Source organism: Ambystoma mexicanum, chromosome 3p (genome assembly GCF_040938575.1).
Source record: "Ambystoma mexicanum isolate Mex_15411 chromosome 3p, UKY_AmexF1_1, whole genome shotgun sequence".
In the NCBI taxonomy this organism is placed as follows: domain Eukaryota; kingdom Metazoa; phylum Chordata; class Amphibia; order Caudata; family Ambystomatidae; genus Ambystoma; species Ambystoma mexicanum.
In genome coordinates, this window is record NC_090925.1 from 248,093,343 (window position 1) to 248,121,322 (window position 27,980).

At 44.5% G+C, this 27,980-nt stretch overlaps 1 protein-coding gene across 3 annotated transcripts in view; it reads left to right on the plus strand.

The window, feature by feature from the left end:
• Positions 1 to 27,980, plus strand: part of LSM14B (LSM family member 14B) — a 321,849-nt gene that overhangs the window by 242,338 nt on the left and 51,531 nt on the right. For all 3 annotated transcript variants that reach the window (XM_069650715.1, XM_069650714.1, XM_069650713.1), the window contains one exon: positions 14,576 to 14,729. In XM_069650715.1, coding sequence (XP_069506816.1) covers positions 14,576 to 14,729 — 154 coding nt within the window. The remainder of the gene's footprint in view (positions 1 to 14,575; positions 14,730 to 27,980) is intronic.

The following is a 27,980-nucleotide window of genomic DNA, read 5'->3' on the forward strand; positions in this document are numbered from 1 at the left end:
GTCGAAGGGGGGGGGACTCACGATAATGTGATTGGTAACGATCGCCTGGCCGAGAGGGGCAGGCTGGTGGTCCGGCCAAAGTGGCAGGCTGGTGGTCCGGCCAAAGTGCCAGAGATGGCTGAACTATCTGGCTGGACGCCGGGGCAGGAACGAGTTGGGGTTTGTTAGGGAAGGGGTTTGGGGGTCAGTTGGGGAAATGTTATAATAGTGTCCGAAAGTCGATTCATGGAGAGCGAGAGAATTGTTGCGATGCTGCTGACCATTAGAACGGGAATCATAGACTATGGCTGATAGCTTGCTGGCCCTGGGAGTGGGTACCCTGAACGTGCATGGGCTGAATGCCCCTACGAAAAGGTCCCTGATTTGCAGGGAGTTTAGGAGGGCTAAACTAGACCTGCTGTCCGTGCAAGAAACACACTGGGCAAGGGGAAAGGAGCCCAGGTTGCAAGGGAGTGGGAGGAAATTGAGGTCTTTCATGCATCCCACAGGACTAAAAAGAGGGGTGGCCATCTTGGTGGCAAGGGACATGAGGTTTGAGAAGGAAGACATCTTAAAAGACCCGGAGGGGCGATATTTGTTGTTTCGGGGCACCCTACAGGGCTCCCCCCTTACTCTGGCTGTAGTGTATGGCCCGAACGAAGGACAGGGCCATATATTGGGAAGAAGTAAGAGATAGGATCAGACTATTCATGCAAGGCCCGCTGGTGGTGGGGGGAGACTTCAACATGGTCCTCGACCCAACCATGGACAGGAAAAGGGTAGACCCCCTTACTCCCAGAGCAGCAGAAGAAGCCATGGCACAGTCTTTCCAGAGGGTAAATGAGGACCTGGGACTAACGGATACAATTCCTTCTCCCAGAGTGGGAATCCCATCCTTCACCTATTACTCAGCCATACACAACTCTTTCTCCAGAATAGACTATGTCCTGGTAGATGATACACTCCGACCATATGTGTCAGGCTATAGGATAGACCCAGTTCCCTGGTCAGATCACGACATGGCCAGAGTTACCGTAGCGATGGGGTGGTGCAGAGAACGCAGAGGGCTCTGGAAGTGTAACAATGCCCTATTAAAAGATGAGGTCCTTGCTCAGGAGGTCTTGGACTCCATACAGAGTTCTTTGAGCTTAACGATAACGGGGAGGTCGCCACTCACGCGCTCTGGGACGCCTTCAAGGCTACCCTGCGAGGGGTCCTCATAAAAATAGGGGCCCAAAGGGAGAGGGAGATCCAGGAGAAAACTCGGAGAGAAAGAATAGCCCGTCTCCAACCGGTGAGCTCCCCGGGGCATCCATTAGAGCGTGACCGGGTGGCCACTCTGGAAGACTGCAGGCTACAGCTAAAAGATCTACTTTTACACAAAACAGAAAGGAGCCTCCAAATGGTTAAACAAAAATATTACGAGAAAGGGGACAGGGCAGATCGGATCTTAGCCTGGAAGTTGAGGGAGGTTCAGAGAAGCAGGAAGGTGAAGGAAGTGAGGGACGCTCAGGGGCTCCTTGGCAACGACTCCCCCCATATCGGCGAGGTTTTCCGCCAATATTATAAAGCCCTCTACTCCTCTGAATATGATGGGGATGATGCACAGATAGAAAGCTTCCTTAATTCGATAGAGATCCCATCCCTTTCGAGAGAAATGGCAGAGGGGATAGAGGGCCCGGTAACCGAAGATGAAGTGGACAAGGTGATTAGTGGAATGAAGGTGGGAACTTGCCCCGGGGAGGATGGCTTCAGTCTTTTACAAAAAATTCCGGTCCTCCCTGATCCCATACTTGGTGAGTGTCTTTAATGGGGTATTGGAGGGGGGCATACTCCCCGAGTCCATGATGGGAGCCGTGATAGCAGTCTTGCCCAAAGAAGGAAAGGATCCATCGGAATGTTCCTCCTATCGGCCCATATCATTGTTTAACATCGATGTTAAGATCTTGGCCAAGGTGGTGGGGAAGTGGCTGGAAGGTATAATACCGAAGTTAATCCATGGGGGATCAGGTGGGCTTCATAAGCGGAAGACAGGGGTCTGATAACATCCGCAAAACACTGGACCTGGTCCACTTTGCCCAAACATCGGAACTCGACGCATGTGTCCTCTCACTGGACTCGGAGAAGGCCTTTGACAGGGTAGAGTGGCGTTACATGGAGCTTCTCCTTCACAGAATGGGCCTTGGGACCCACATCATGAGCTGAGTAACTGCACTCTACAGAGCTCCCACGGCTAGGGTACAGGTGAACGGGACGCTGTCCGGGTCATTCCCCCTCTCCCGAGGGACGAGGCAGGGGTGTCCACTCTCCCCCCTGATATGTCCTCACAATGGAGGCTTTGGCAATAGCGGTCAGAGCTCACCCAGACATTAAGGGAATAAGAGGGGAGATCGAATTCAAGCTTTCCCTGTTTGCGGATGACATTCTGGCCTACCTGGTAGACCCAGGCTCCTCTCCCCCCCCCCCCCCCCCCCCACCCCCACCTGACCCTGGTGTCAGCATTTAGTCGCTTCTCTGGCCTAAAAATAAACACGGCAAAATCTGTCCTGCTCCCAATGCGAACAACGGACCCAGTGCTTGACCCTCTGAGCAGGTTCCATGGGATTGAAGTGGAGAAGGTCGCCATACGATACTTGGGGGTACTCCTCACCAGAAACATTTCGAATCTGGGCCCCGCCAATTACGGCCCCATGATGGCGGAGATCACTTCCGATATGAGGAGATGGGGCAAAATGATCCTCTTGTGTTATGGCCGAATGACGGCTGTCAAAATGAACTTTCTGCCACGACTCCTGTACCTGTTCACGGCACTCCCGACCAGAGTCCCAGCGCAGAACTTCAGAGACTTACAAAATGGGGTCCGCGACTTTGTATGGCAAGGGAAGACCCCAAGAACTGGAAAGGCCACCTTGACCCTACCAAGGGAGGAGGGGGGATTCGGGCTGCCAGACTTTCACCTTTACTTCTGTGCTGCCCAACTGCGCGTCCTCCTGGAGCACATGAACGAGGGCCTGAACGTATTGGTCCTACCTGGAGGATCTGGATGCCCACCCCCAGAAGGTCCGCAACCTCCTATGGGCGCCTCGCAGGGAGATCCCGACACACTTACGATCTCACCGACCCTGGGAGTCCTATGGGACATTTGGAAAGAAGGCCCCCAAACCGCTCACCTCACCACATGGCCGTCTCCGATGTCATCTCTCTGGGGCCACCGCATCAACCTGGGAGGGAGAGGGTTCAGACACTCCCAGAACTGGTCAGACATGGGGATGAAATGGGCGGGGCAAATGTTCAGGGACGGCGAATTCCTGTCTTACGAAGACCTCAGGGAAGCACTAAGTTGTGATTCAATATCCATCTTCGAATACCTCTGCCTAAAGGGCATCCTTTGCGACCAATCATGGGGCACCAATCTGAGAAGACAGTTGACCCCTTTCGAGAAACTCCTCGACTTGGTGGCCTCCAGGAAGGGGGCAGTTTCAAGTATGTACAGGGTTCTAAATACGTACAACCTTCAAGGCAGGAGGAGCTTCCGCTTGTTCTGGGATGACCCGGCAGGTGCCGAAATCTCAGAGGATGACTGGGCCAGAATATTCAAAATCGCATTTCACGGAAACCTTTTCACCGGAGACATGGAGCACAACTTTAAGATGTTACAGGGGTGGCACAGACGTTCCCGGGGATGTCGCCAAGGTGCCCGAGGGGATGCGGGGAGATGGGGTCCAGAGGCCACATGTGGTGGCACTGTCCGAAGGTTCAAACCTACTGGGAACAAGTGAGGGACTGGATAGCGGAAGTGACTGAAGACCGTCTACCACTTAATCCCCTGACAATGTTGTTGGGCCTCCCCCCGGAGGACACGGAGTTGCACCGATATCCAAGGATGTGTGAAACCATGCTAAGGGCGGGAAGAGTGGCATTGGCCCAGAAATGGAAAAGTCCTGAGGCACCCTCGAAGGAGGACTGGCTGAAAAAAGTGAAAAATATGTTTTTGATGGATAAATTGACAGCCATGGTGAACGATACTAGCTCTTTCCTCACAGACTGGTTTGGAGTACAGCAATCCTGGGGATGGGATGTTCACTGAACCCACAGAATGAATCCCGCCCCGGAGATGACGGGATTAACCCCACTACGCAGGTCAGCCAGACTTGGGACCCCAGGACCTGGGGAACGGCAGCAGCAAGTCAACTGATGACACGGCCATGCATTGCAACATCTCCGAGATAAGGGAGACGGAGGTAACACCGTGAGTCTCCCATGGCGGACACACTGAACTGGACACGGGGGAGGGGGGAACCCAGGGGTGGGGCGGGTTGGCGGGGAAGGGAGGGGGGGAGGGGTAAGGGGTTTGTTATTTCTTGTTTTGTAAAGTTAAAAATGGCAATAAAAACTACAGTTTGAAAAAAAAAAAACAATTGAGGATGTTAAATAAAATAGTAATGGCTATTACTGCCCTCCCAGATCCTTGTCGTACCCTTATAACTGAATGGCTTCAAGGTTCAAATAAGACTGTTAACCGAGAGGAAAGGCACCAAGAGTCCTCGTCTCTCAATCTGGAGCCTGAGCCAAAGGCGGCCAATAAGACTGATGTTACTACCGTGCCACCAGAATCGTCTGTGCTACCTAAAAAAAAGGATCAACCAGAATCATCTGTGCTACTCAAAGAAAAGGAGCCAGTCATAGTTGACTTAACAGCCATCTCGGGGTGAGCTCGACAGGGAATGCAGCAACTACTAGCTGCATGGTTAAAGAGGTATTCAAACCCCTGAAAGGGAAAGGAAAAAAAGGTAACCGTAACAAAAATGCGTTTAAGAATGGAACTATAAACATGTCTTCTCGTAAGGTCATGCGAGATGTGAATTTGCGAGAAGACATGGAGGATTATTTGATAGTTAAGGAATCTACCCAAGAAGAAATAAGTACGATGTCAGACACTACAGTAAAAAAAGGGAAAACTGTAAAGCCATCTGTGTTCCCATGAAAGATTATACAGAAGGACCCATAAAATTGGCCGATGTACTAAAACATAAAGAGGTGTCTGACGGAATAGATACAAACTTAAGAATGTTGGAAAGAGGTGTGGCGGATATCTTTGACATTTTCAAAAATCCAGAGATGATCTCACGAGGCAACACTCCAATATCTGCGGGTCCCTTTCAGAATAACACTCAATAGTGCTAATGATTAATCGTTAGTCTGTGTTGATGAGATGAAGCAAAAAGTAGAAATCAGTAGCAGATAGGGAAATAAGGTAAACACTATATTTGGGTAACAATGAGTGTGAAGGAAAACACTATAGGTGTTGTAAAATGTACAGATGTAAACGGAACACAGCTGCTAAAAGAAGAGACCGATAAGAGTGTCAGATCAAGTACTGAGTGAATTACGTGACCAAATGCTAACCAATAAACTAGTTGCGATGTCACAAAAGTCTGAGGTGAAGTTTAACTCTGCAGTGATACACACAGGTTCTAATAGTAATTTGCAGCAAGTAAATTGTACAACATGCAATACTGGGGACGGAGGACAAGAACAAAATATGTATGCTAGAGCTGTAGATCACACCTACTTAAATACTGTTAATAATGATATAAGTTACCTGAGAGCTCCAGCTTACCCCAATGAGCCAAGCCTTATAATGTACTACGTCTTTGAGGAGGGGGACCCAGAGCCCTGAACAGACCATATATTTTAAATCTATTTGGCGACATTCCTGAACTAAGTCTGATATCGACATCAGACATGCAACTAGTTGACTTCATACATAACTATCGATATGACTATGTTCGCCTTGTTATCAACTCACCTTTGGTCAGAAATCTGATCCTAAAAGAAGTAGGATCTCTGCAAAAAAGATTTTATATTGTACCATTTTTCAACAATGACAAAAAAAAACAGTAAGATACAAAAAAGCAGAGATGGAAATGAAGGCAAAAATAGTGATATACGGTCTGTTGCGGGTAATGGGTTGTCTGTGGTGTCTGAGGCAAAGGCTTGCTTAAAAGATATGGAGGAATGGAGGCTGCTGGCCCCCTCCCTTAGAGAGTCCATAGAGCAACTAAAATCTACACAGAAACCCCTTTAACAAAGAGCTCCACTACCATTTAGTCACCTGGAACACCAGGGACCACAAACAGTTGCTTAAGGATGACTCTGTGTAAAGCTGAATGAGTTTGATTTCATTTTGTTACAAGAAACGTGGGCCACTTGCAAGGTATATATGGATGGATATATTATAGATTTACCAGCAATACAGGGTCCACGTGGAAGACCCAGTGGTGGTTTAGCATTAGCATACCGAATAGAAGAAAGTATTGTGTTGGAACAGAGCACTATTGTAATGGATTGCTCTATTGTAACGAGTTTTGTCTTGCTTACGAATGCTTCTACTAAACATATCCTGATATGCAACATTTACTGGAATGCCTGCAATAAGAATGCCGAACAGCTTGGGGACTTATTTGCATCTCTTAATGACATCTTTGACAACTGGCTAGATAGTCATTTAACAGGCTCTATCATTATAGCCGGTGACTTAAATGCAGAATGTAATCAATCCAAAGAGGATATGTTACGGAATAGAATGCTAATGCATAATAGCTCAGACAAAATGAATAGAGGAAGCCTTTGGCTAGAATTCTGTAAAAGCAGGAATCTGATGCTAGTCTTTAACTCTAAACCAACTTGGCTTGCTAGAGGCAAAAGCGCAATTTTAGATTATATATTCATGACTACACAAGACATTTGGAGCTGTAAAAACCCGGATGTATTCTTATCTGCTAATAGTGACCATGTAATGCTCGGCCTAGCTTTGCCATGGGCAAGAAAACAAGTGGCAGCTCTACATTTTCCAATTCAGATAGAAGTAATAATGGTAAATCTGTGAAGTGGTCTAGATACAAAGTGCGGGAATTTAACAGCATACTGTCCCAAGACTATGAACTTTCCACATATGATATAAAATGTGCAACTTACTCAGTAAATATGTTTCCTGACTATAGAAAACACCCTAGAACGCAGTAAAGCTTTCAATGACGCTAAGTCAGGGGATAGTAAAATCCACAACCACTCATTTAGCCAGGCTGTTAAAGTAAAGAAAGCAGCCATGAGGAAAGCTAAAGAAAGAGTCTTGTGATGTTATGGTGTGTAAATATAAGATCAGGTTAATTAAACAGAAATATAAAAATTGGGTAAAAAATATCATGGCTCAGATTGCCCAAAATGATGGAGAATCAATGCTTAAAGCAATGAGTGCCGCTAACCCCCATAAGTACTGGTCCATTATAAACGGCTCGCAAACAGTGCAACACTTAGCTCAAGCGAATCCCATTGACTCTCAATCATGGAATGATCATTTTGGTACTCTCTATAAAAAGTCATCACAATTGTGGTTAATGTTAAATAGTGAAGCAGACAGATGGTCCTTAAAGATCACGGAACCAAACATATATTAAGATACATCAAAAAAGCAAAATCAACCTCCACCCCTGGACCGAGATCACTTATTTCAAATTCTGAAAAGCCACTCTTGTATATGGTCGAAACTTCTCCATACTTTTAGTGACATTTGTAATAGGAAAAAATCCCACAATCATGGAAAATGTCATATGTGATTTTGATATTTAAAAAAGGGGACAGGATGAGCCGAAAACACTATAGACCCATTACCCTCCAAAATGTTGAATCTAAGATTTTTGCTGCTATAGTCTTGGAGAAACTGATATCATGGATGGATGACAAAGCGATTTTAGACTTTAGACAGATAGGCTTTAGCAAATATACTGGCACCGATGCGGGTGGTCTCCTGCTGCACCAATTAATGAGCTTAGTGAAACAAAAAACCGTTGATCAGATATATATTGCCTCAATGGATCTGACCTCGGCGTTCGACCTAGCTGATCGACCCACATTATGGAAAACCTTAGTGTCTTTGGGGATTGATAGCGGCTTACTGAATATAATCATACATTTATACTCGGATACTGTTATGCAAGTGAGGCTAAATAACAAAGGCCTACTATCCAATGAAATCAAAACGGCCAATGGCTGTCGTGCCTGATGCTGAAGAATCCTGCAGGAGTGAAGCTGGTCCTCTAAACCCCCTAAGCCTGTCTGCCCAACAATTCTGTAATTATAAAACTACCGGACAGACAAACCCAAGGGGAAGTGGATTGAGAGAAAAGAGACAAGTCTGGAACTCCTACTGCTGGCACTTCTGTCTGTCTTCGCAGGAAAGATCTGGTATTAGTTTTTTCAGTAGTGTTCCTAAAATAAAATGCAGTTTTAGAACACCACCTTCTAGTTCAAAACTAATCATGTGATTAATAGATTTAAAATACCTGTAGCCTAAGCTCTGATTGCTGTTAGGCTATTTACTTTCTTTCGTGATAGATGATTAATTGTATGTAATCTGCTGTGACTTGACTCTGGTCATTGCTTCTTTATATATATATTCTTATTCACTCTCGAAAATGTCCTTAAGGATAAATATATAAAAAAATAACAATCTCTACATATATATATTTCTTTAGAACTTAAGAAATAAAAAAACTATACCTTGTACTATCTTTGTTAAAGATGAGATTATGTGCAAATGATGAATTAAATCAGAAGAAATAAACGTCTTAACTTTAAGTCTGTAATACACCTTCGAAGTTCTCTCGTGTCGATACGCGCTTGTGTTGAAGAAAAAATATTTTCTAAAATGGCCGCCACGCAAAACGACGTCTTTGGGTCTTTTTTTCTAATCACGCGCTTCCAAATGTTCACTGTACGCGCTCGCGAGTACTACGGACTTGAGAATGCTCTCGTAGAAAAATAGCCGAAAAGGTACGCGAGCAAAACCACGCGACTAGCACTAAAATAAACGAAGAAAACATTGTATTAGTATTAGTTTAATATTAGTAACGCGACGCTAAAACCGTGCGCATAATCAAAAATTACAGAACCAACAGTTTTCACAAAAGTATTGTTCAATCTTGGTTAAAAACGAACATTAGATTTCACTTGCATTCCAGTAATGAAACTTCAAAAAATAAAGTCCAAAGGTCACTTAGCTTAGTCTTTTACTGGATAACTGAATACAGCTGCTCAGCATCAATTCAGTGGCAACTGGTTCGCTGGATACAATGCTTCAGCTTCAGAGTTCTTTGAATATTAGATACTTTCTTCAACTGCAGACTTACATTAACTTGAATACTAAGTTCTATGTAAAACTCAATGTTTTTCAGTAAACTATCACTAAAGATTTTAAAATATATTATATCTATAGGAGCTAACACAAACATGACCTGCTCTAATAAAGACTTCAATGAAAGGCAGTTTAGATTTGTAAGCAACATTCTAAATGACATCACAATACTGCCTGCTATTAACTAAACCAATCACTGTTGAGAAAGTGTTCCACCATCCTGGCTTGGGGACTTTTCATCTTTCTAATGAAAGTTAGTTAAGGAAAGAAAATGAAATTAAAACAGAAAATGCTCTAGTTTCTAAACAGAATGTATTTAATATTTTAACCCCTGAAATAGTATTTACAACATCCTATTCTCCTAGGAATCTTGCTAATGTGAGATATAGAATGTGAAAACCTGACAATGGCATAAAACAAGGCTGCAGACTGGCAGCTACTCTTTTCAATTTGTATGTTGCGGAAGCTGGTAAAAAGTTAAATTCTAGTGGCCTGGTCGGCATCAAGTTTGGAGGTTACACCATTAGATGGATAGCTTACGCTGATGACTTTTTATTATTGGATGTATCAAAAATAGGCCTTCAAAGACTGATTAATGACTTTGGGGTGTTTATTGATGAGAGAAAATTTAAAATTAATCCAACAAAAACATTTATCTTTCGAGGCGAAGTAAAAAGGTGACTCCTGCCTTTTCATTCTGGAATTGTGGAGGTGTACAGATTAAGAGTCAATCGGTATTAAGATTCTTGGGCTATACAGTGTATAGCTCTGTATTTCTGAAAAACAATTTGCTAATGAAAGCAAAAAAAGCCACAAACAAAATCATGTCCATAGAGAGATTTGGTAAATTCACACTGGCTCCCTGCATCCAATTTTACAGACTTAAGATTATCCCTAACCTATGGTATGGAATTCCTACCCGAATCACTGGTGCCTTTCTTGAAAATCTTAGAAGCTTCAATCTGGCGCAGAATACTTTTCTTTATACCGAAATGTACTCCCTTTGAAACGATCAGTTATGAATTAGGTTTATCCTCTTTCCTGCACGATGCATCTAAAAAAACTAGCACTGCTTAGAAAATGCTTGACTACTGATAAAGATTCAATATACTGTCATTTGAAAGCAGTAGAAAAGGGAAAGTTTATGTCGGATCTAACAGTAGCCTGTGAAACCATATTGATGAAGGTGGGTTTATCAGTGGAGACCTTGTTAAGAAATTATGAGAGTCAAAAACAGTAAAAGCGTATGACTGGTTAGAAAACAATATTGTTCTGCTGAACTCAAGTTTATACTGTCAAAGTTTTATTTTGGAAATGGTTTCCGACTCCATAAAAATGTATATTAAAACATCCATTGCTGCACTTTAGGAACAGAACGATGAGATTCAGATTTAATGTCTTGAGTACTAACGAAATTCTGACAATTCGTAGCCTAAATATGCAGAAGGTTGGTTGTAGATTTTGCAATGCCACAGAGGAAAAAGAAACATTGCTGCATTTATTATTGGTCTGTCCCAAATTAGCCCAAGAAAGAACTGATTGTTTTTTTAAAATTTGTATTAGATACAGCCAATGTTGATCGAGATAAATTGTGGAAGGAAATGTTGCATGGAAACCTAACTGCCTTAAAAATGAAAGTACATATATTTTTATATAATATGTGCCTTGGAATGACCGGTAAGGATGGATTCTAGACACAACTGTTTCTCGCCTTTGCCCTAATAGTACTATGTAAGACTATGAAGTTGATTTACTTATCTTAAATTGTAGCTATGTTATGGAAAAGAATTTTAAGTTAAGATTGTTTTAAATGTTAGATGTGTTTGCATGTAGCTACTTCCATTTGGGTCTAACTACTAAGAAAACTAATGTAAATCCTATGAAATACGTGCTATGACTTTTAGGAATGTTTCTTGTTTTATTCTTTTACTTGATGTATACTTGTGAATTTTGGAAAATCTTGAAATTGTTGGTAGATTTTGTTAAATTGTAACGGTTTAAACAAACCAAAACAATTTAGATAATAATACTCGTGAGAATAAGCTTTGGTTCCCTCCACACTATCCTTGATTTGGGCTTGGCTAACCTCAGAGTATCCCTGTTCTCTAGAACTAGGGTGGCCTTCTATAATCAGTCCGCCATGCCAGATTGTAGAAATCCTTTTTGACAACACTTTTTTTGGGGCTGAAGTTTTAGGGGAAAACAGTTGGACCTTAATGGAAATGCACTGTTTTTTGCCTACTAATTTCTGTTTAACCTGAAAGTATTTTTCCTATCGTAAATATTTTGTGACCTTATGAGTTGTGCATATTCTTCTGTATACCAGTGTGGTATCCTTTTGTGATGTCTTTTGGGATTAATTGTACCTCCCTACTAGCCTTCCACCCTCCTGAAGTTGAGCGGGACTGCTCTGCTACTACATCTACCATTAGTTTATTTGGTCTCTTTTTGGGTGACACTGTTCTACCTTTTTAGATCACTCTACAGAGGGTTTTGCAAAAATCGGGTGGCTGTCCTTGCCGGACAGTCAGCCAATCACCACAGAGTGCATTTGGGTCTCCTAGGAGACTAAGCACAGGGAGTTTTGGGCACCTCCCTCACTTCTTGCCCACCCCAGAAACTCGGGCACCAGAGGCGGTCTTCACTCCTGAAGCCCGCCGAAGGCGATGGAACAAAGGGACCAAACTAGGTTTGACGAGCAGAGACACTCTAGAAGGACCTTTCCAAAAAGAAATGGTGAAGAAAGAAGACTGGGACCTGTTTTTACAGAGGGGGCTCAGATGCCATATTGAAAAATATGGCTCCCACGATTTAACGCTCCCGGAGCTACAAATAGTTTGCGGTCGGGACACATCATGGTAGTTTGTTGTAAAACCACTGCCACCCGCCATTCTGAGACGAAGGTAGCATTTGACTGCTACATGAGTATCTAGACACGGGATACTAAGTAACCCCTCCAGCACTCTATTGTAAGATGGGGTGTGCTGGGTCTAGGAATTTAAGACTAGGCAAGTCACTTTAACTTTACTTACTCTGGGAAACAATAGTTTCAGGCTTCCCGGGGGCCACTGCACTGAGGGTGCTGTGTGACACAAATGAAAAGATGATGCCTATGGAGTTGTAATTCCATAACCAAAGAAAACTCGAGTAAAACACACATCAAAATACATGATTGGGGGAAAAAGGGTCACACTCTGCAGGTAAAAAAATCAAGTCCTCAAAATCTAGCAAAGTTGCTGGGGGTCTCCAAGGTGAAGGGAATAGCACATTTTTGAGAATTCTCCCTAACGGGACACTCCCGGGAAGCGTAGAAGATTCATACTTATAGAGCATTGAAGGGAGATGTCACAGCCCTCATTTGCAAACTGGTATTTTTACCAACATGGACAGTAGACACTAGGTCCATGATGATGCTCCGCTTTAGCTAATATATTGGAGTTAACCAGTGTGACGTGTATGTACCAGAGGGATAGTCGAGACTAACGCAGAATTTCAAGAAATGAATTTGTCCTGAAGAAGGCCATTAAGTACTTGTGAACAGATGCTAGAGATAGTATCTGATGTTTTGTTTGTGGCTGAAACATGTCGACTCTCTGTGATTGACAAATGATAGACCTCAGTCACCCTGACTAGAGTTTAAATTAAGATATTCTGCAAAAGTCTGTATGTTATGTGGTAAAGACATATTTTCTGAAAACAGGAAGTCCATACCAACTCTTATGAAACATCTTTAGGAGGCGAGTGGAATTTGATTACAGTAGCTTTAGCAACATAACAGCGATACTACCACCCCAACTTGTGTTGTACTGAATCTTTAATATTGATTTGTGTTTTGTATTTAATTGAATGACCGATATGGTCTTTTTAAAACAATATGCAATTTTCTAAATTTAAAATACATTTTATATAATTTTTCTATATATTGAAGGTGTTTTTGTTACGTGGTTGTGATTTAAAAGAAAGGCTACCATTTGTTAAAACATTTATCTTAAATCTTTTTTCCTAAACAAAATGGTGTTAAGGTTGGTCACCAGAAATAGCAATCGAGGTGTAGAGCGGGGTAATCTGTTTCCCATTCCGTTTTTTTCAGTGCTTGTTCCCTTATAGGTTTTAATTGTTGTACATTATTACTGGGATAAAAGACTGCCTTCTTCCCTCTGGGAGAATCACTGTTTTTCTAAATACAAAGTCTGTTCTAATCTAACTATAACCTTTCCCTCCTTATGTCAATATTGCAATGGTGATCACAAATGAGTGTTGCTGACCTCCAATGACGTCACTCTCTTCTGGAAAATGTGTAACGTATGAAGTTACTCACCTGCCTTATTGCTTCTGTTAGAAATTGAATCCAGACTTTGGGATTACTGTTTAATATTAGTTGCTACTTTTTAAAGAATGCTTTAAATATGTGTGTATATATAAATAAATATTTATAATATAACTTTGTCTACCTGGATACATGCATTTACTGATTTCATTGTATAGCTCACATTACCCCTCTTAAGATAAGCCTGGCTGCTCAGTCACTACCAGCTTGTGTAGTACAGGTCTATATTAAAAGGTGGGTTACCTAATGCCAAGGGATGTCATGTGTAGTCCCACATCAGTTGGACTGCATCTATTCTTACCTAACACATTGCCCGACTTTTAAGTTGTCTCGACACAAGACTTGCACTGCTCTGCTTAAGTGTAGTGCTTTCAGAGACTTTATTCTATTTGGAAACACTGGGTTTTTAACATTTCAACTATTTAAAGTTACGTGATGAGGCTTTTGTATGAAACCTATATTTGTATCACCCGGATGTGAAGCCTGAACCAAAACATACAATAGTAACTGGCAATGAGACCCCTGTAATGCCTGCCACACTATGCATTTTACTGATGAGTCTTTAGGTTCATTCTGAAAGTCATTGATGTTGGAATGTGGAGCATGTGAGCTAAAGCTTCCTATTATGCTGATGAATTCAGAAGCTTGAGGGGAGTTTTGGTGTTTTGAGTCTTAGAAATTGAAGGTTCAAAAATGCTGTCACTGCAAGAAAGACACCCTGCTAAGCAGAGCAATTTGAAGGGAAGGCGAACTATTTCTGAGAGCACTGACTACATATTGGTCCGTCACTAGGGGGGTAGTAAAGCAACTGTATGGTAAGCACTGAATTCGTTGTACTGATGCATGAGGACACAGAATTGTAGATCAAAGGGTTTGTGATTAAACAGTCATGGGTTATTCACACACCAGACTCCAAAGACCTCCAATTATGGTAAATTATAGGATCCTGAAGCTTTAAAACCAAGCTAATAGGCTTTTAAACTTTGCAGAGACGTGATCGACTGAGTATGCATCAACTATTTGCAGAGTGTTGATTAACTACAATGAATTGTTTCAGCATCGATTTCTATTTTTAGATGACCAGCCTGAAAAAGAAGAGGAAAAAACGGATTCTGGTGTGGAGACTCAGAACAGTGAGGGTGTTCCGGAAGAGGATCCTCTTGGGCCTAATTGCTACTATGATAAAACCAAATCTTTCTTTGATAACATTTCTTCAGAGATAAAATCCAGGTAAGGGATTTCGTTCTTTTGCAGCAAACTGCTTTGCTACTGCTAGTCCATTTAAAATGTGCCTCAGTGAAACAGCTCCCTTTTAGGATCTCCAGATGTTTAACTCATGATCCCTCACCGTTGACGATACGGACTAGGGCTAATGTAGAATCCAAAATATCTGGAAATCCAAAGGTTGCAGACCCTTTCTCTACACTGACAGCACCCTGTATCAGAGAAAGACTATGTGGAAAATATTACGAGAAGGCCACAGGACACTGCCACCACCTGCTGCACCTACCTACAACCTTCCATAGTCCTGTACGTTTTTGTATATAAAATTGATTCATAAAATTGCTTGTATTTGTTGAAGCAAATTGGTCTCTACAGTAACCTTTTTTTTTTCAACCCCATAGCAATCGGTTAAAAGCGGGAGAATTTCCTATTCTGTCAAAGGGAGCATTTTGAGGGATTTTTAGAATCTACCCTGGGGTGTATTTTGAGAAGCCAACCTATTATGGTCAACTGAAAAGACATGGCCTAGCCAAACCTAATGAAGTTAGAGTAGCAGAGCTGTAAGGCTTGGACTTGAGAGGTGGACTAGAGCTACAATGACACATACGGAGCATTCCAACAAATCCAGCTAGATTTACAAATATAAACTGCTGTATTAGGCCTTTATATTACACTCTAAACAATTACATTTTCAGGTCAGTTTTATCATTCTCATGTATGTTCACTTTTGGTTTTTTTTTTAACAGAAAACCAACACTTTATACCTTTAGAAGCAGTTATGCAATAGTTGGCAAAGTTAAGAGCAATACTGTAAATAACTGTGGTAAAGTAAGTGAGAAAATGGAACAGCAATTCAGAACCAATAAACTGGTAAGTAAATTAAGTTGAACTTTCACAGCTAAACCAAGGACTAGTTCCCTAGTTCTTAATAAGCCCAGCCCCGCTATCAATTGGGGTCTAGTGCCCAAATGTTCCACAGTGGATTTGCAGATTACTGCGCAGTGTATTTGGTTGAAGGAGAATTTGTCAGTTTTTTGGCAATTTGTGCCGCATTTATATGTTGGGGGGGGGGGGGTGGCAGGAGAGGAGGGAGGGCCTATGACCGTAGGGAGACTGGTGACTGGTACGGTCAGCTAATTGTCATCCAGGTAGCCAAGACACAGCCATTGCTTTTGGATCCAGTTCCTGGGGGTGGACCAGTGCAGGAGGATCACCTGGATGAGGGGTCCTCGGGGAGTGGGCATGAGGCAACCGATGGCGAGATGCAATATTCCCCCTTTCCTGTACCTATGACCCCTCCTATTTCATAGGATGCTCCGATGTCCCAATCACCCCCGCCCCTTTCTACATACACTGGGCTGAGGATGAGGGCAACAGAGTAACGAGGCTAACCATTAGACCTCTCATTGGACATGTCCCGCTAATCGGGGCAGTAACTGGGCTTTAATCACATATATCAGATACTCATTAGCTACTGGAGCAGAGCGACAGAGGGATGAGACCCAAGGGTAAAGAAACCCAGGAGTTCCCTGCAGGAGGTTGTTTCCTACAGAGAACCCCAAGAGCTACGTGGAGAGGGCCAAATCCCAGACAAGACTGTGTTGCGTTTCAAAGGCACCCATGACCCTCCCGGGTGAACAGATTTGGCGAGGCCAAGCCTGTGGTATTAACCTTGACTCGTGAATTAAACGGCAAAGACAAGAAAATGATGTATACAGCCGTGAGTTGGCGAGCAAGATGAAAGACCGGTGTGTGTTGAGGAAAGATTGGAGTGGCAAGAATATATCTTACATCTTGAAGGCTGCAAGCGGGTGAATGAGACGTGAAGAAAGGCAGACCTGTATTGAACTTGATATTCCCAAAGCCAGTGATACAGAGTGGCGTAGTGGTCCGGCAAAAGGAAGTAGCCCACTTGAAAGTCTCTGCGAAAGGTGACATGTTTTTTGTTGTTATAATGCAACAAAGTGAATGACGTTTAAAGGACGTGATGATCAAGACTGACCCCGGCTAAAGGGGGGGGGGGGGGAGTAGAACGTGAATATTGAACTTTTGTGCTTATAATATTGAACTACATAGACCAAGAAACATTGGGGCAAATAACAAAAGTGCAAACTGAAGAGAAAGTCGAAGTGATTCTGCAGAGGTCTATAGTAAAAGCCTCGCACATTCGAAAGTTTTCGACATCAGGAAAAGGTCAGAGCCCTACTGAAGGAGACCAGAAATGTGCTAAGTTGGGGGAAGGAAACCCCTAACAGAGGTGAATAAAATGTGGGGAAGGGAACCCCTACAAGTGTTCTCATTGAGAGGTCTGAGCCTGTCAGAGGAAGACCCCTGTGAAATCTTAGTTTTGCATTGAGAAGCCCGATCGAGGGAGGCTTATATGTGAACTTTTGGTTGAACTGTGAACCCCTTTGTTGAAAGTTGAGTGAACTTTTGGAACGCTGGTAAAGTGACTTTAATGTGGAAGGCCAGGCGAGCCTTGATCCACGTTTTGAACTGAACTGCTTTGTTTTGAGAACCTGAGCCAGTGTGTGCCATCCTGTCTATGGGGGCCGCCTTACTCAATGCTGTCCTGTGTGGGGAGGAGAGCGGACCCAGCCACTTTGATCATTAGTATTTTCCCACGGAGTTTCTTTGCATATAGTTTGCCCTTCACACACTTTTTGCATAAGGGATAGGGCAGGCATTATGTTTTGTAGTATAGGCCATTTTAATTTGACAGACTGACTAGGACTATTTTATTATTTGATGGTAGACTACTCCTATCTTAGCTACAGAGCAAAGTATGAGTTCTTCCAAACCCTGAGAATTAAACAAAGATTTTACTAATTGTACCTTTCTTGTCAGTGTCATGCTTGATACCATGGCTCCCTTACACTACTCACACCCACTTGCTCAGATTTCTTCAGCAACCACTTCAGAAGTTCCTGAATCCACTGGGCCCACTTGTTTCTGCTGGAGGGAGGTTCAGGGGGTGAGGGCTGAGATCGCTTTTGGAGAAGATTGGGTCTGGCTAGTCCATGGTTTCAGTCTTCAGTGATGGGGTTTGAAGACTGGACAGCTGGACACTCTGGCGTGACAGGAGGAAGACCTCCACAGAACAGGATGCCAAGACAACACAATGGCAGTGTGCAGCGAGAGTCACCAGTCAGACGGCGATAGGCAAGCCTTTTGATGTGAACAAAAGAGCAGGACCTGCAGGGCTTCTTTGCACAAAGGCTGAGGAGCAGGCGTCTTGTTACACAATAGAGGATCCATGAAGTTCAAGGATGCACTTGGAACGGTGATAGCAACACCAAAGTAGACCCAGAGAGAGCTAGTTAATCCACTGGTTTTTCCAGGGACATTTCCGAAGGCTCAGCATGCACGGCTTGGATGTGGACTGGACCCAGGCAGCCCAGCCTCCACATTCAGGTGCACACGGACATCACGTTGCCCAGGAAAGGGCTTAAAAATTACAGTTCCGTACCAGAGGGCGCAGTAAGGTCAAAATGGCCAAAGGACAGGCAAACGTCATGGCACAGCCATTTTAATCTATAGTATACTCTTTGACTGCATGCTGCACAATTCTAAAGTGATTCAAAATTTGAAAACACAATAACATTTCCACTGCCACCAGCCCATCCTAGGCATGGATTTGGTACTATAAAGTTACAAAGGAAAAAGCTACAAGGATATAAAGTATCCTAACCGTACTTCACTTTAAAGTGTGTGCAGCATTAGAAATACAGCTAAGGGACAGTCTCCCAGCACTGATGGTCTTATGGACTAACTCGTTTCCTCATAAGTGAACAAAAAGCAAGGGACGTAAAGCAGAGGACTTGACTTGCCTCCAGAAAGTCGGGTCAGGTAGCCTACAATTGCGAAAAGCTAGGGTGTCCCATAGAAGTCTATGGGACAAAAGCAGTGACAAGAATCTTTAAGAGTATCTGTAGAACTTTGGAGCCTTAAATGTGCTTCTTAAAATTACCGGATTTCAGTTGCCCTGATTGAAATTAGGTTCCCAGAGGTACTGTACTTGTCAAAGACAACTTAGTCCAGTTGGGTGTCAGGAATAACATCCCTATACGCACGTGAGTCCTTCCCACTTGTTTCTGGTTTGTGATGCCCTGACCACTTCACCCAGTGACTTTCTATCCAGATCTCGATGTGGTGGTGATTGGGACCCTTGTTGGCACCTAAAGGTGGGAGGTCTGCAGCCAAGGTGCCCCTTAGTCACTATAGGCTTGTATCCTGATCCATTTGTACTTTTTCATATAACTGCATGGGTTGTAGCAGTTTTGGCTATCTTCACACTGAATCTGTTGGTTGTCTTCATGACCATCAGTCTGGCTTCAGAGCTGCCAGAAGCATGGAAACTGTTCTCCTGAACATCAGTGAAGACCTGCTCTCCAGTCTTGATTCAAACACCCCCTGTGTCGTCCTCTTACTTGATCTCTCTTCTGCCTTTGACACGGTCAACCATGCCATCCTGCTCAACAGTCACTGTGATAACCTGGGTATCACCGGTCAGGCCCTGGCCTGTCTGACCTCGTTCCTCTCTGATCAAACCTCCCAGGTCCAACTTAGGTCCTTCCTCTCCTCTATCTCTCTACACTTGTGGTGTTCCCCAGGGGTCTAACCTCTCTCCCTGGCTGTTCAACCAATACTTGTCACTTTCTGCCCACCACATTGCTGCTCTCTGCCCCAACTTTCAGTGTTCTGCGGATGACACGCAGTTAATTTTCAGGCTACCTTCAGCCACCTCTTCTCCTTCTCTCATCTGTCTGCTATCCAGGAGTGGTGTTGCCAAGGATCTGTTTTAATGCCAGTAAGGCTGAGATTCTCCTCATTGCACACCCACTCCCTCCTTTCCTGCCGCTTTCTGGCCAGCCTCTCTTGGCCCTCTTCCTGCTTCCACCTGCAAGGCTAAAAACCTTGGCCCTCTTCGACTCCACACTCTCCTTCTATCCTCACATCTGACGTCTCGAAGAAGTCACACTACCAGCTGTACCTCCTCGGAGGTATTATTCCTTTCCTTCCCCCAGAAGCTCACTGTCTACAGAGACCTGGTTCTCTCTAGGCTGGACTACTGCAACAGCCTCTTTCTAAATATGCCTGCTTCTACTCTCCACCCTCTGCAACTCATCCAGAACAGGACTGCAAGACTTGTCCTTGGCCTCAAGCCCAGGGATTGTATCTCTCCAGGACTGAAATATCTGCACTGGCTCCCAGTGGCTGCAAAGATTAAGTTCAAAACCCTCTGCATTATCCACAAGGCCTTCTGGGGCCTTTATACGTAAACTCTCTTCCTAAATATCTTCCTTCTAGAGCTCTTTGCTCATCTGCCTCCAACTCTCTCCGGGTCAGTTGCTTCTCCAAGCAACCAGTTGGTGGTAGATCTTTCTTTGGCTGGGGACTCCCTCTGGAACAGCCTCCCTGAAACTTGAGGAACCATCTCCGGTTCCGGAAGCACCTCAAAAGTCTCCTCTTTGCTTCAGCTTTCTCGCCGCCTCCCCCCTCCCCTGCTGAACTCCTGGCTGAAATGGAAACTGCACTGGTCACCTGGCCACCCTCTGATCTCGGGCCCAGGACCCTCCCCCGCCAGTTTCACACCTGCACTGCCTCCCTGGCAACCTTGTACTTGGACTGTTTTCTCTATCCCTACAGTCCCCTACCAGCACCTGATGTCTGCACTTACCCTTGCCACCAGCTGGCTGTACTTTTTACTTATTACTTTTATTTATTCTATTTATTCTATTTATTTTTTACTGTCTCTACCATGTACAGCACTGGCCCTCCCCCTTAACCCACCCCCTCACGTTTCCCCTTCCCCTGCACTTGCGCGATCTCATACACCTGGCCTGGTAAGATTCTTGTTAGTCTATCCCTCTGTTCCCCCTCCCTTGCCTCGTCGCGCCTGGAAACATTTGTATATAGGCGCGTTCTAACTGTATCATATCAGTAAGCCCTTTTCCTGGAGTATTCAGAGATTTTATTGAGGTGCAGTATGTAAAAAACAAAGTTGTTGAATGGGAACTTGATATCTCCATATAAGGTTATTTTCCAACTTTTGCTCTGGCTACACAAGCCCTGTGGTTGCCTGCAACAGTTGCGTGGTGGCCAGCATTGCTTGGCTGCCAAATGTTCGAATACATGTGTGATTGGCGTTTAGGGCTACCTTATCCTTCAGTTTGACTTAAAAACTAACACTGCATCAGGATCTGTCATCTGCTGGGAGTGAATCCTGAAGAATTGAGAGACTGACCTGAGGATGACTAGCTCTGTTTCTGCACTTTTTGGACTGTAAAGCTCAGCATCTTCCGGAAGAAGGAACCCTGTTGGTGCTACTTTCCCTTAAAATAATGAAGCTGGGGAACAGCTGGGTCATTTTGGAAGGCATTGCTGTGACTATTGTTGCAGTGCTTGGGTTCGGCACGCAAGTCCCAAAGATGGTGTTTCCTCTGTCCTCAACTGGGTTTGTTGCTTTGCTCTCTTGGGGTCTGGTTCTTAGCTTGCTGACCTTTGGTCTGGACTGCGACCTTCAATTCTGCTGCGGCACAACTCCAATCCAAAGGAGGCTACATGGTGTGGCTCAGAATTATTTGCTTATTCACTACATTTTCTCAGATGTAGTAGTTCTGCTCAGCAGACACTGCAGGGCGGTCCCCTGCCTATCCTGCAGACTTCACTGTGGCTTTGTAGGGTGCAAATCTAAGCGGTCTCAGACTACTTTAAGAGCTCCAGTTTTGTAAGTGTGTTGGTAGTTCCCTTACTTGTGGCGGCTTGTTCATGCCTCCCCTGTCAGCATTTATCCTGTGCAGAGGTAGCCCATCCGGAACCGAATCACTACCTTCCCTGCTGGTGAATTATACTGTCCTCGAATCTCATCGCCCGTTTATAGCTGGATAACTTATTAGAGGTCCTCTTATCCCTCGGACCTTTTGGAATTCTTATCCTTGGAGCCCAGCGTGTAGCCTTCCTCATTGCCGTCATTAAATGTACCCATGGGAGAAAATTGGTGGCGGGGAGGGGGTTGGAGTTCAGAACCAGTACTAGTGTAGGTAAGGAAAGATTTTTATTTGTGCAACTTCCCTCTATAGGTTTCTATGGAACCCCATTTTTTTTTTTCGTCCTGACGTGGTGCTGCAGCGCCGCTTCTCTCGTGCCCACTTGCTGCCATGGAAATGGAAGAGGGCTACGATTGGCGCCCTGCTTTCATTTCCTTGGTGGCCATGTTGGATTACTATTTCTTTGAAACAACGTGTCACCTGCTCATTGTGGCCCGTTCTTTCCAAGAAATAAAGGCCTTATTAGCACTTCAGAATGTAAACCTGGGGTGCTAAGGGCCATAATTACGAGTTACCCAGGCCATTCCAGAACCCTTGTTATGATATGATGGGTTATTTATAACGCGCTTAATACTCAGAGGTTTCTAAGCACGGACACAGGGATCGAACATGTGTTGCTGGTGTTGTCTTGCTTCCAAGGCGAGCACGTTGCCGCTGAGCAATCCTCCTGATATCTTCTCGTGGGACTTTTCAACCTGGTAGTGCTTGGGTAACTTCATTATGGCTGTATTAAAAACCTTCCAACCATCATACTTGTGTTTTGCATAAGTCACCCACAGTGGGAAGAGTATGTCCAAATGTGGTGGTCTCAAGAATAGAGAGGCTATCTAGCCCCCTGAACTCCAAATGGGAAAAACAAAACCATCTCAGGCCACAACAGGGTCCTTGGACAATAAGGCTTGCCATTGGATCTGTTGAAGGAGGCTCCCGTGCCAACCATTTCACCTGGTTGGGGTGAAGACAGCTCAACTTCAATTCCCCTGATGCTTGAGAACCTCACAAGAACACCAGATTGGAACAGCACACAGTCTTGGAGGTGAGGAATAGGTAAGTGGAGGTCTAAAAATTGGTTGTGCCCAACAGGCAAAGAGAGGCAGGCATGGAACTCCCATGTCTGGAGCGCCTGCTACCTTTTTTGGAATGTTTTGATTAGAGGGCAGACCTTCACTATGTGATGGTTGGCAAAGCCAATGCTTATTGAAGCAGTCCCCTAGGACTCCTCTGGCATTCATTCAGCAGTGGATATGTTGCTCCTGCGATCAACATATGAAATGACTCTATTCTCGTGTTCTAAAATTCAGTTTGGGAGAACCAGCTCTCAAATACAAAGTACCTGCACCATTGAAACAGTTGGAGGCAATGGTGGGCAGCCACCTACCATTACGGCCATTCTTCCTCCTGGTTCTACTCAACCTCTCGTCTGCTTTCAACAGAGACCACCAGGCGCTCATGAACACCCTAAATCGGCTCATTGGGGTCAGCGACCTTGTCCTACCTACGCTGGTTCAAGTCGGACCTTGCCAAGAGCCAGCAGTTTGTTCAGATGGACTCCTATATTGCCAATGCTTCCAGTGACCTGTGGAGTCCTGCAGGGTTCCATCCTCTTCCCCAGTGATCTTCAATCTATACATGGAGCCACTGGAAGCCATCCTAGTCACACATATACGCGTATGACCTACCTCAAGATAGACTCATCGACATCCACAAGCTCAAAATATGGTATCTTCTTTCTTTTTTTGCATTTTCTTGTGTGGTTGTCCTTTCTTTTAGCCCTTCTACCATTTTGGGAGGGGAAGGTCTGGGTTTTGCCTTTGGTGGGAGCCCTTTGCGTCCCTTCTTAGGCTGCAGTGTCTGTGAAGCCTGGAAGCAGGGGAGTAGCCTTAAACTACTTTCTTTCGTCTGCTTGACCGCCTTAATTGAACCTGTTCCCACTCGGGGAGCAGGTGGGAGAGGGGAGCTGTTATGATTGGACAGCTACCCGCCCCTTTCTGTAAACTGCAAGGACAGTTTGCAGAGTATTGAATGGGAAATCCTAATAAAAGATGAGGTCCAGATTGTAGACGACCAGAGATGCCAGCAGGCACTTCCAGTAAATGTGAAGCGCCCACTGCTGTCCTGACCCGCTTTGAAGAGGACGATGTTAGGTCGTTTTTTCTGAAGTCCAAGGCTCAGTAACTGAGCTAGTACAAGACCCCACTCTAAGGTTGTACCACCAGAGTAAATGGTAGTGTGACAGAGCAGCCAGGCCTCTCTTAGGAGGGAGAGAGGGCTGTAGGAAGGTTACAAAGAACTTGTAGTATACCAAGGGTTCAACAAACACTGACAACCAGAGAAGTATTCTAAAACATAAAGGTTTATTATAAATACAAGTTAGGCCAAGACAAATCTTGGGTGGGTGGATAAGTACTTGCTCATAGAATTAGTAACACAATATAAAAACTCAACACAATGGTTGGAAGTACACAGACCAAAGCATAAACCTTGTTCAAAACACAAACAGCATTTCTAGGCAAGTCTGACCTTATCTCAAACACTTGGTATAGGACACACCTGTTCACGGGGAGTAAAACCAGTAGTTACTTTCAGATTACATTCAGTAATATAAGGGTAGTAGAACCTAGCAGCTGTGCAGTGACACTTAGTTAAGGAATCATTTAGTAAACCAACTTGGTCAGTCAAGTTACAGTAGAAACCTATAACCACATTCAGCATAAGTTATACTAGGTGAGCAAGACCTTTCGGTGTAATATACTGTTGGGGAGAATTCTCAGAAATGTGCCAATTCCCTCTACCTTAGAGACAACTTTGCTGGATTTTGAGGACTTGTTTTTTTTAACCTGGACAGTGACCCTTTTTCCCACTCTCGTATTTTAATGTGATTTCTGAACTGTTTTTTTGGTTGTGAGGTCTGACAAACTCCATAGGCATCATCTTTTACATTGTGGCACACAGCACCTTTAGTGCAGTGACACAGGGAAGTCTTAGATTTCCCAACGGTTTACATACCTTCTCTGGAATAAACTGTTTCCCAAAGCAGTAAAGTGAAATTGGCTTTATTTTGATTAGTAACTTTCTAGACCCTGCACACACTATTAAAATAGGGTGCTGGAGGGGTTACTTAGTATCCCCTTTGTCTAGCTTCTCATGTAACATTTTTGTTACCCTTTCCTCACTGAATGGCTGGTGGCAGCGGTTTCGTTTTTACTACCATGGTATGCATTTACAGCGGGCTGCGTTCGCAGCTACAGTAAAGCACCCCAGGGAGCCATTTTTGTCAAAATGGCCCCCGTCTTTTTTTCGTCATTTCTTTGTGGAATGGTCCTTCTTGAGATTTACTCTGGGAGCCAAACCAGGTTTGGTCCCTCTGCTCAGTTTAGCTTTGGCGGGATTCACAAGTGTGAAGCTCGCCTCTGGCTCCAGGGTGTCTGGGATAGGCAGGAAGTGAGGGAGGTGCCCGAAACTCCCTGTGCTTAGTCTCCTAGGAGACCCAAATGCACTCTGTGATTGGCTGGCTGTAGAGTTGCTTGCATCTTTTACTACTCACAAGTCTAACAGTTTGTTGCCCTACATTGATTTATCTTTTTCTTCAAAGACTTCGACTTTCCAAAGAATGGTCTTCACAGGATATTGACGGTGATGAGGAGAATTATCTTTATGGCTGATTGTTTTCTTTTTTTCAAAAAGAACCCTGATTACCTTCAGAGCTTCAACTCCATTCCCCACACCACAGCTCTATCTGGTTCTCAAGCCTCTGCCTTACATACTCAATCCCCTTCTAAGTGGTCTCGTTCAAATGTTCCTTTACAGAGTACTGTCATAGATCTCTGACCTTGAATCAGACCTTGAGCATCTCTCCTTTGGAGAGGCATCTGACCCTCCACTTACTGATGAGGCTACAGAGGACCCTTATTATGGGGATGACTAGGAGCAAGAGGCCAATATGTACTCTATAGGTACCCCTCTTAACCAAGACACTCCAGTTGTCGATTCTCCTATTGATAATCAACCTCTCCTCAATGAAGTATTAGCCAAGGCGGCTGAACACTTTCAGATTGACACCCAGGAGGTACAGGAGGATAAAGACTTTGCAGAACAAATCCTTGGGGTTAAAAAGAGTGGACCAGTTTATCCCGCTAGTGAAATCAGTGCAGCATACAGCCATCTTTAGAAGCCTCTAATCTTACACGGGCCGTAAACCCACGTGTGGAGAAATTATTCAGACCTGCACCTTCAGACCCATTATATATTAGAGGGCAACTGAAACTAGACTCTTTAGTTGTGACTACAACTAGAAAGAGAGCGGGCACACCCCTTGCTTCCTCCGATGCTCCACCCGATAAGGAGAGCAAGAAAATCTACACCATGGGCAGAAAGGTCACCTACTCTGCGGCCTATCAAACCAGGATAGCAAACAATGCCACTCTATTGGCTAGTTAAAACTGCCACACGTGGGAGGAAATGTCTGCTTTACTTTCGTCTGCCCCAGTGCCACTCAAATCACAACTAGCACAGGTGGCTGTCGATGGGAGGGCAGTGTCTAGCTGTCACCTTAAAACCAATTTTGAAGCGGCGGACAATGCCGGAAGAGTCATTCCTCAGGGGACCGTTATTAAGACACGCATGGCTGCGCCAGTCAGGTTTTAGACCAGGAACGCAGGCCACTCTAATAAACATGCCAGTTGAACCGAACGTGCTCTTCGGTAAGGCCGTAAAAGACGCACTTAAAACAGCAAAGGATGAGTATGACACTCTTAAATCTTTAGGTCAACTCACTAACAAGCCTTCTGGACAGAGGGGGTAACACAAATGTTCACCGTTTTCCAGGCCAAAACTCTCAATGAGGATCCAGCTACAATCAAGGTTGGGGTTCTTCCTGGGGAAATGATCAAGGCCAATCCTCTGAGGGCTATCCCAGAGGACAACGCAGAGGTCGTGGTCAGGGCAGATGCCCTGCTCGAGGTGGCACACCACCTCAGCAAGTGACGTTCCGCTTCAGGTGCCCTCCCATACTTCTGCAATAAAACGCATTTCTAGCTTCACCCATGCATGGGAGGGAATCGCCTCAGACAGATGGGTGCTGTCCACAGTAGCAGGCGGATACTGTATAGAACTACTCAATCGTCCGCACGACCACCCCCCACGACAGAAGATTCACTCGAAGAACATCAGCGTATCATTCTCAAAGAAATGGCCACACTTCTATTAAAGGACGCTAACGAAGTCGTCCTGGCCAAGCAGGTTAACGGGCATTTATTCAACTTATTTCCTTGTGGCAAAGAAAGATGTAACAATGCACCCAGTATTTAATTTGCGCCCTGCAAACAAGTATGTCAAGCCACAAAAGTTCTGCATGACTATGCTACAAGAGGTAATCCCTCTTCTAAAAAGGGATTACATGGCAACACTGGATATGAAAGATGCCTATTTTCCTATTTCAATGTTCCCAGCGCACCGAAGATTCTTGCGTTTCAAGGTAGTGAACCAGCACTACCAAATCAGGGTGCTGCCTTTTGGAATAGCCTCAGCTCCAAGGGTATTCACAAAGGTACTGGCGGTGGTGGCAGCGCACCTGCGCAGGGAGGCACTCCCAGTGTACCTGGATGACTGACTTATTACTAGGTTTGATTTGCAGACAAAACCTTCAGAGAACTATCCACCTCTTTCAGTTTGGCTTCTCCATCAACGAGAAAGTCAAGCCTGGTGCCAAGCACTTCAAAACTGTTCCTACACACAGAGGAAGGGTTGGTCTTTCCACCAGAGGAAGCGGTAAAAAATGTGTTACTGCAAATACCACATTATCAGGCTGGCCGCCAGATAGTGGTGCGCAAAGCAATGCATTTAATAGGCATGATGGCATCTTGCATTTACCTGGTTTCTGCAACCCATGCAGGAGTGGTTGGCGAAACAGTGGTCTCAGGCAAGTGGTCAGTGGGACGATCTAGTGGTTGTTTCACCAACACTTGCATAAAATCTTTGTTGGTGGACAAGAGAATCTAACGTAAGGAAAACCTTTCCACGATCCAGAGGTACAGGCGGTTGTCATGACACTCATCACTGGCAGGGTGGGGGACTTAATACCTTCACCACATAGCTCCAGGGTCTGTGGTCTCGCACTGTAGTTCAGAAACACATCAATCTGCTGGAACTTCTGGCAGCATTCAAAGCCCTTCAGGCTTTCGAACCCCATTTAACTAACATATCTGTGCAGATCCTAACAGACCGCACTAGAGCAATGTTTTATATCAACAAACAGGGGGGTACATGTTCTCCAAATCGGTCAAGACTCGCACAGCAAATTTGGAGATGGGCACTCAGACGTAAAATGTTCCTGTCATCACATGTTCCAGGGGAACTCCACTCACTAGCAGACTCATTGAGCAGAGATCCCCTACCAGAGGAACATGAGTGGCACCTACACGAAGGAGTC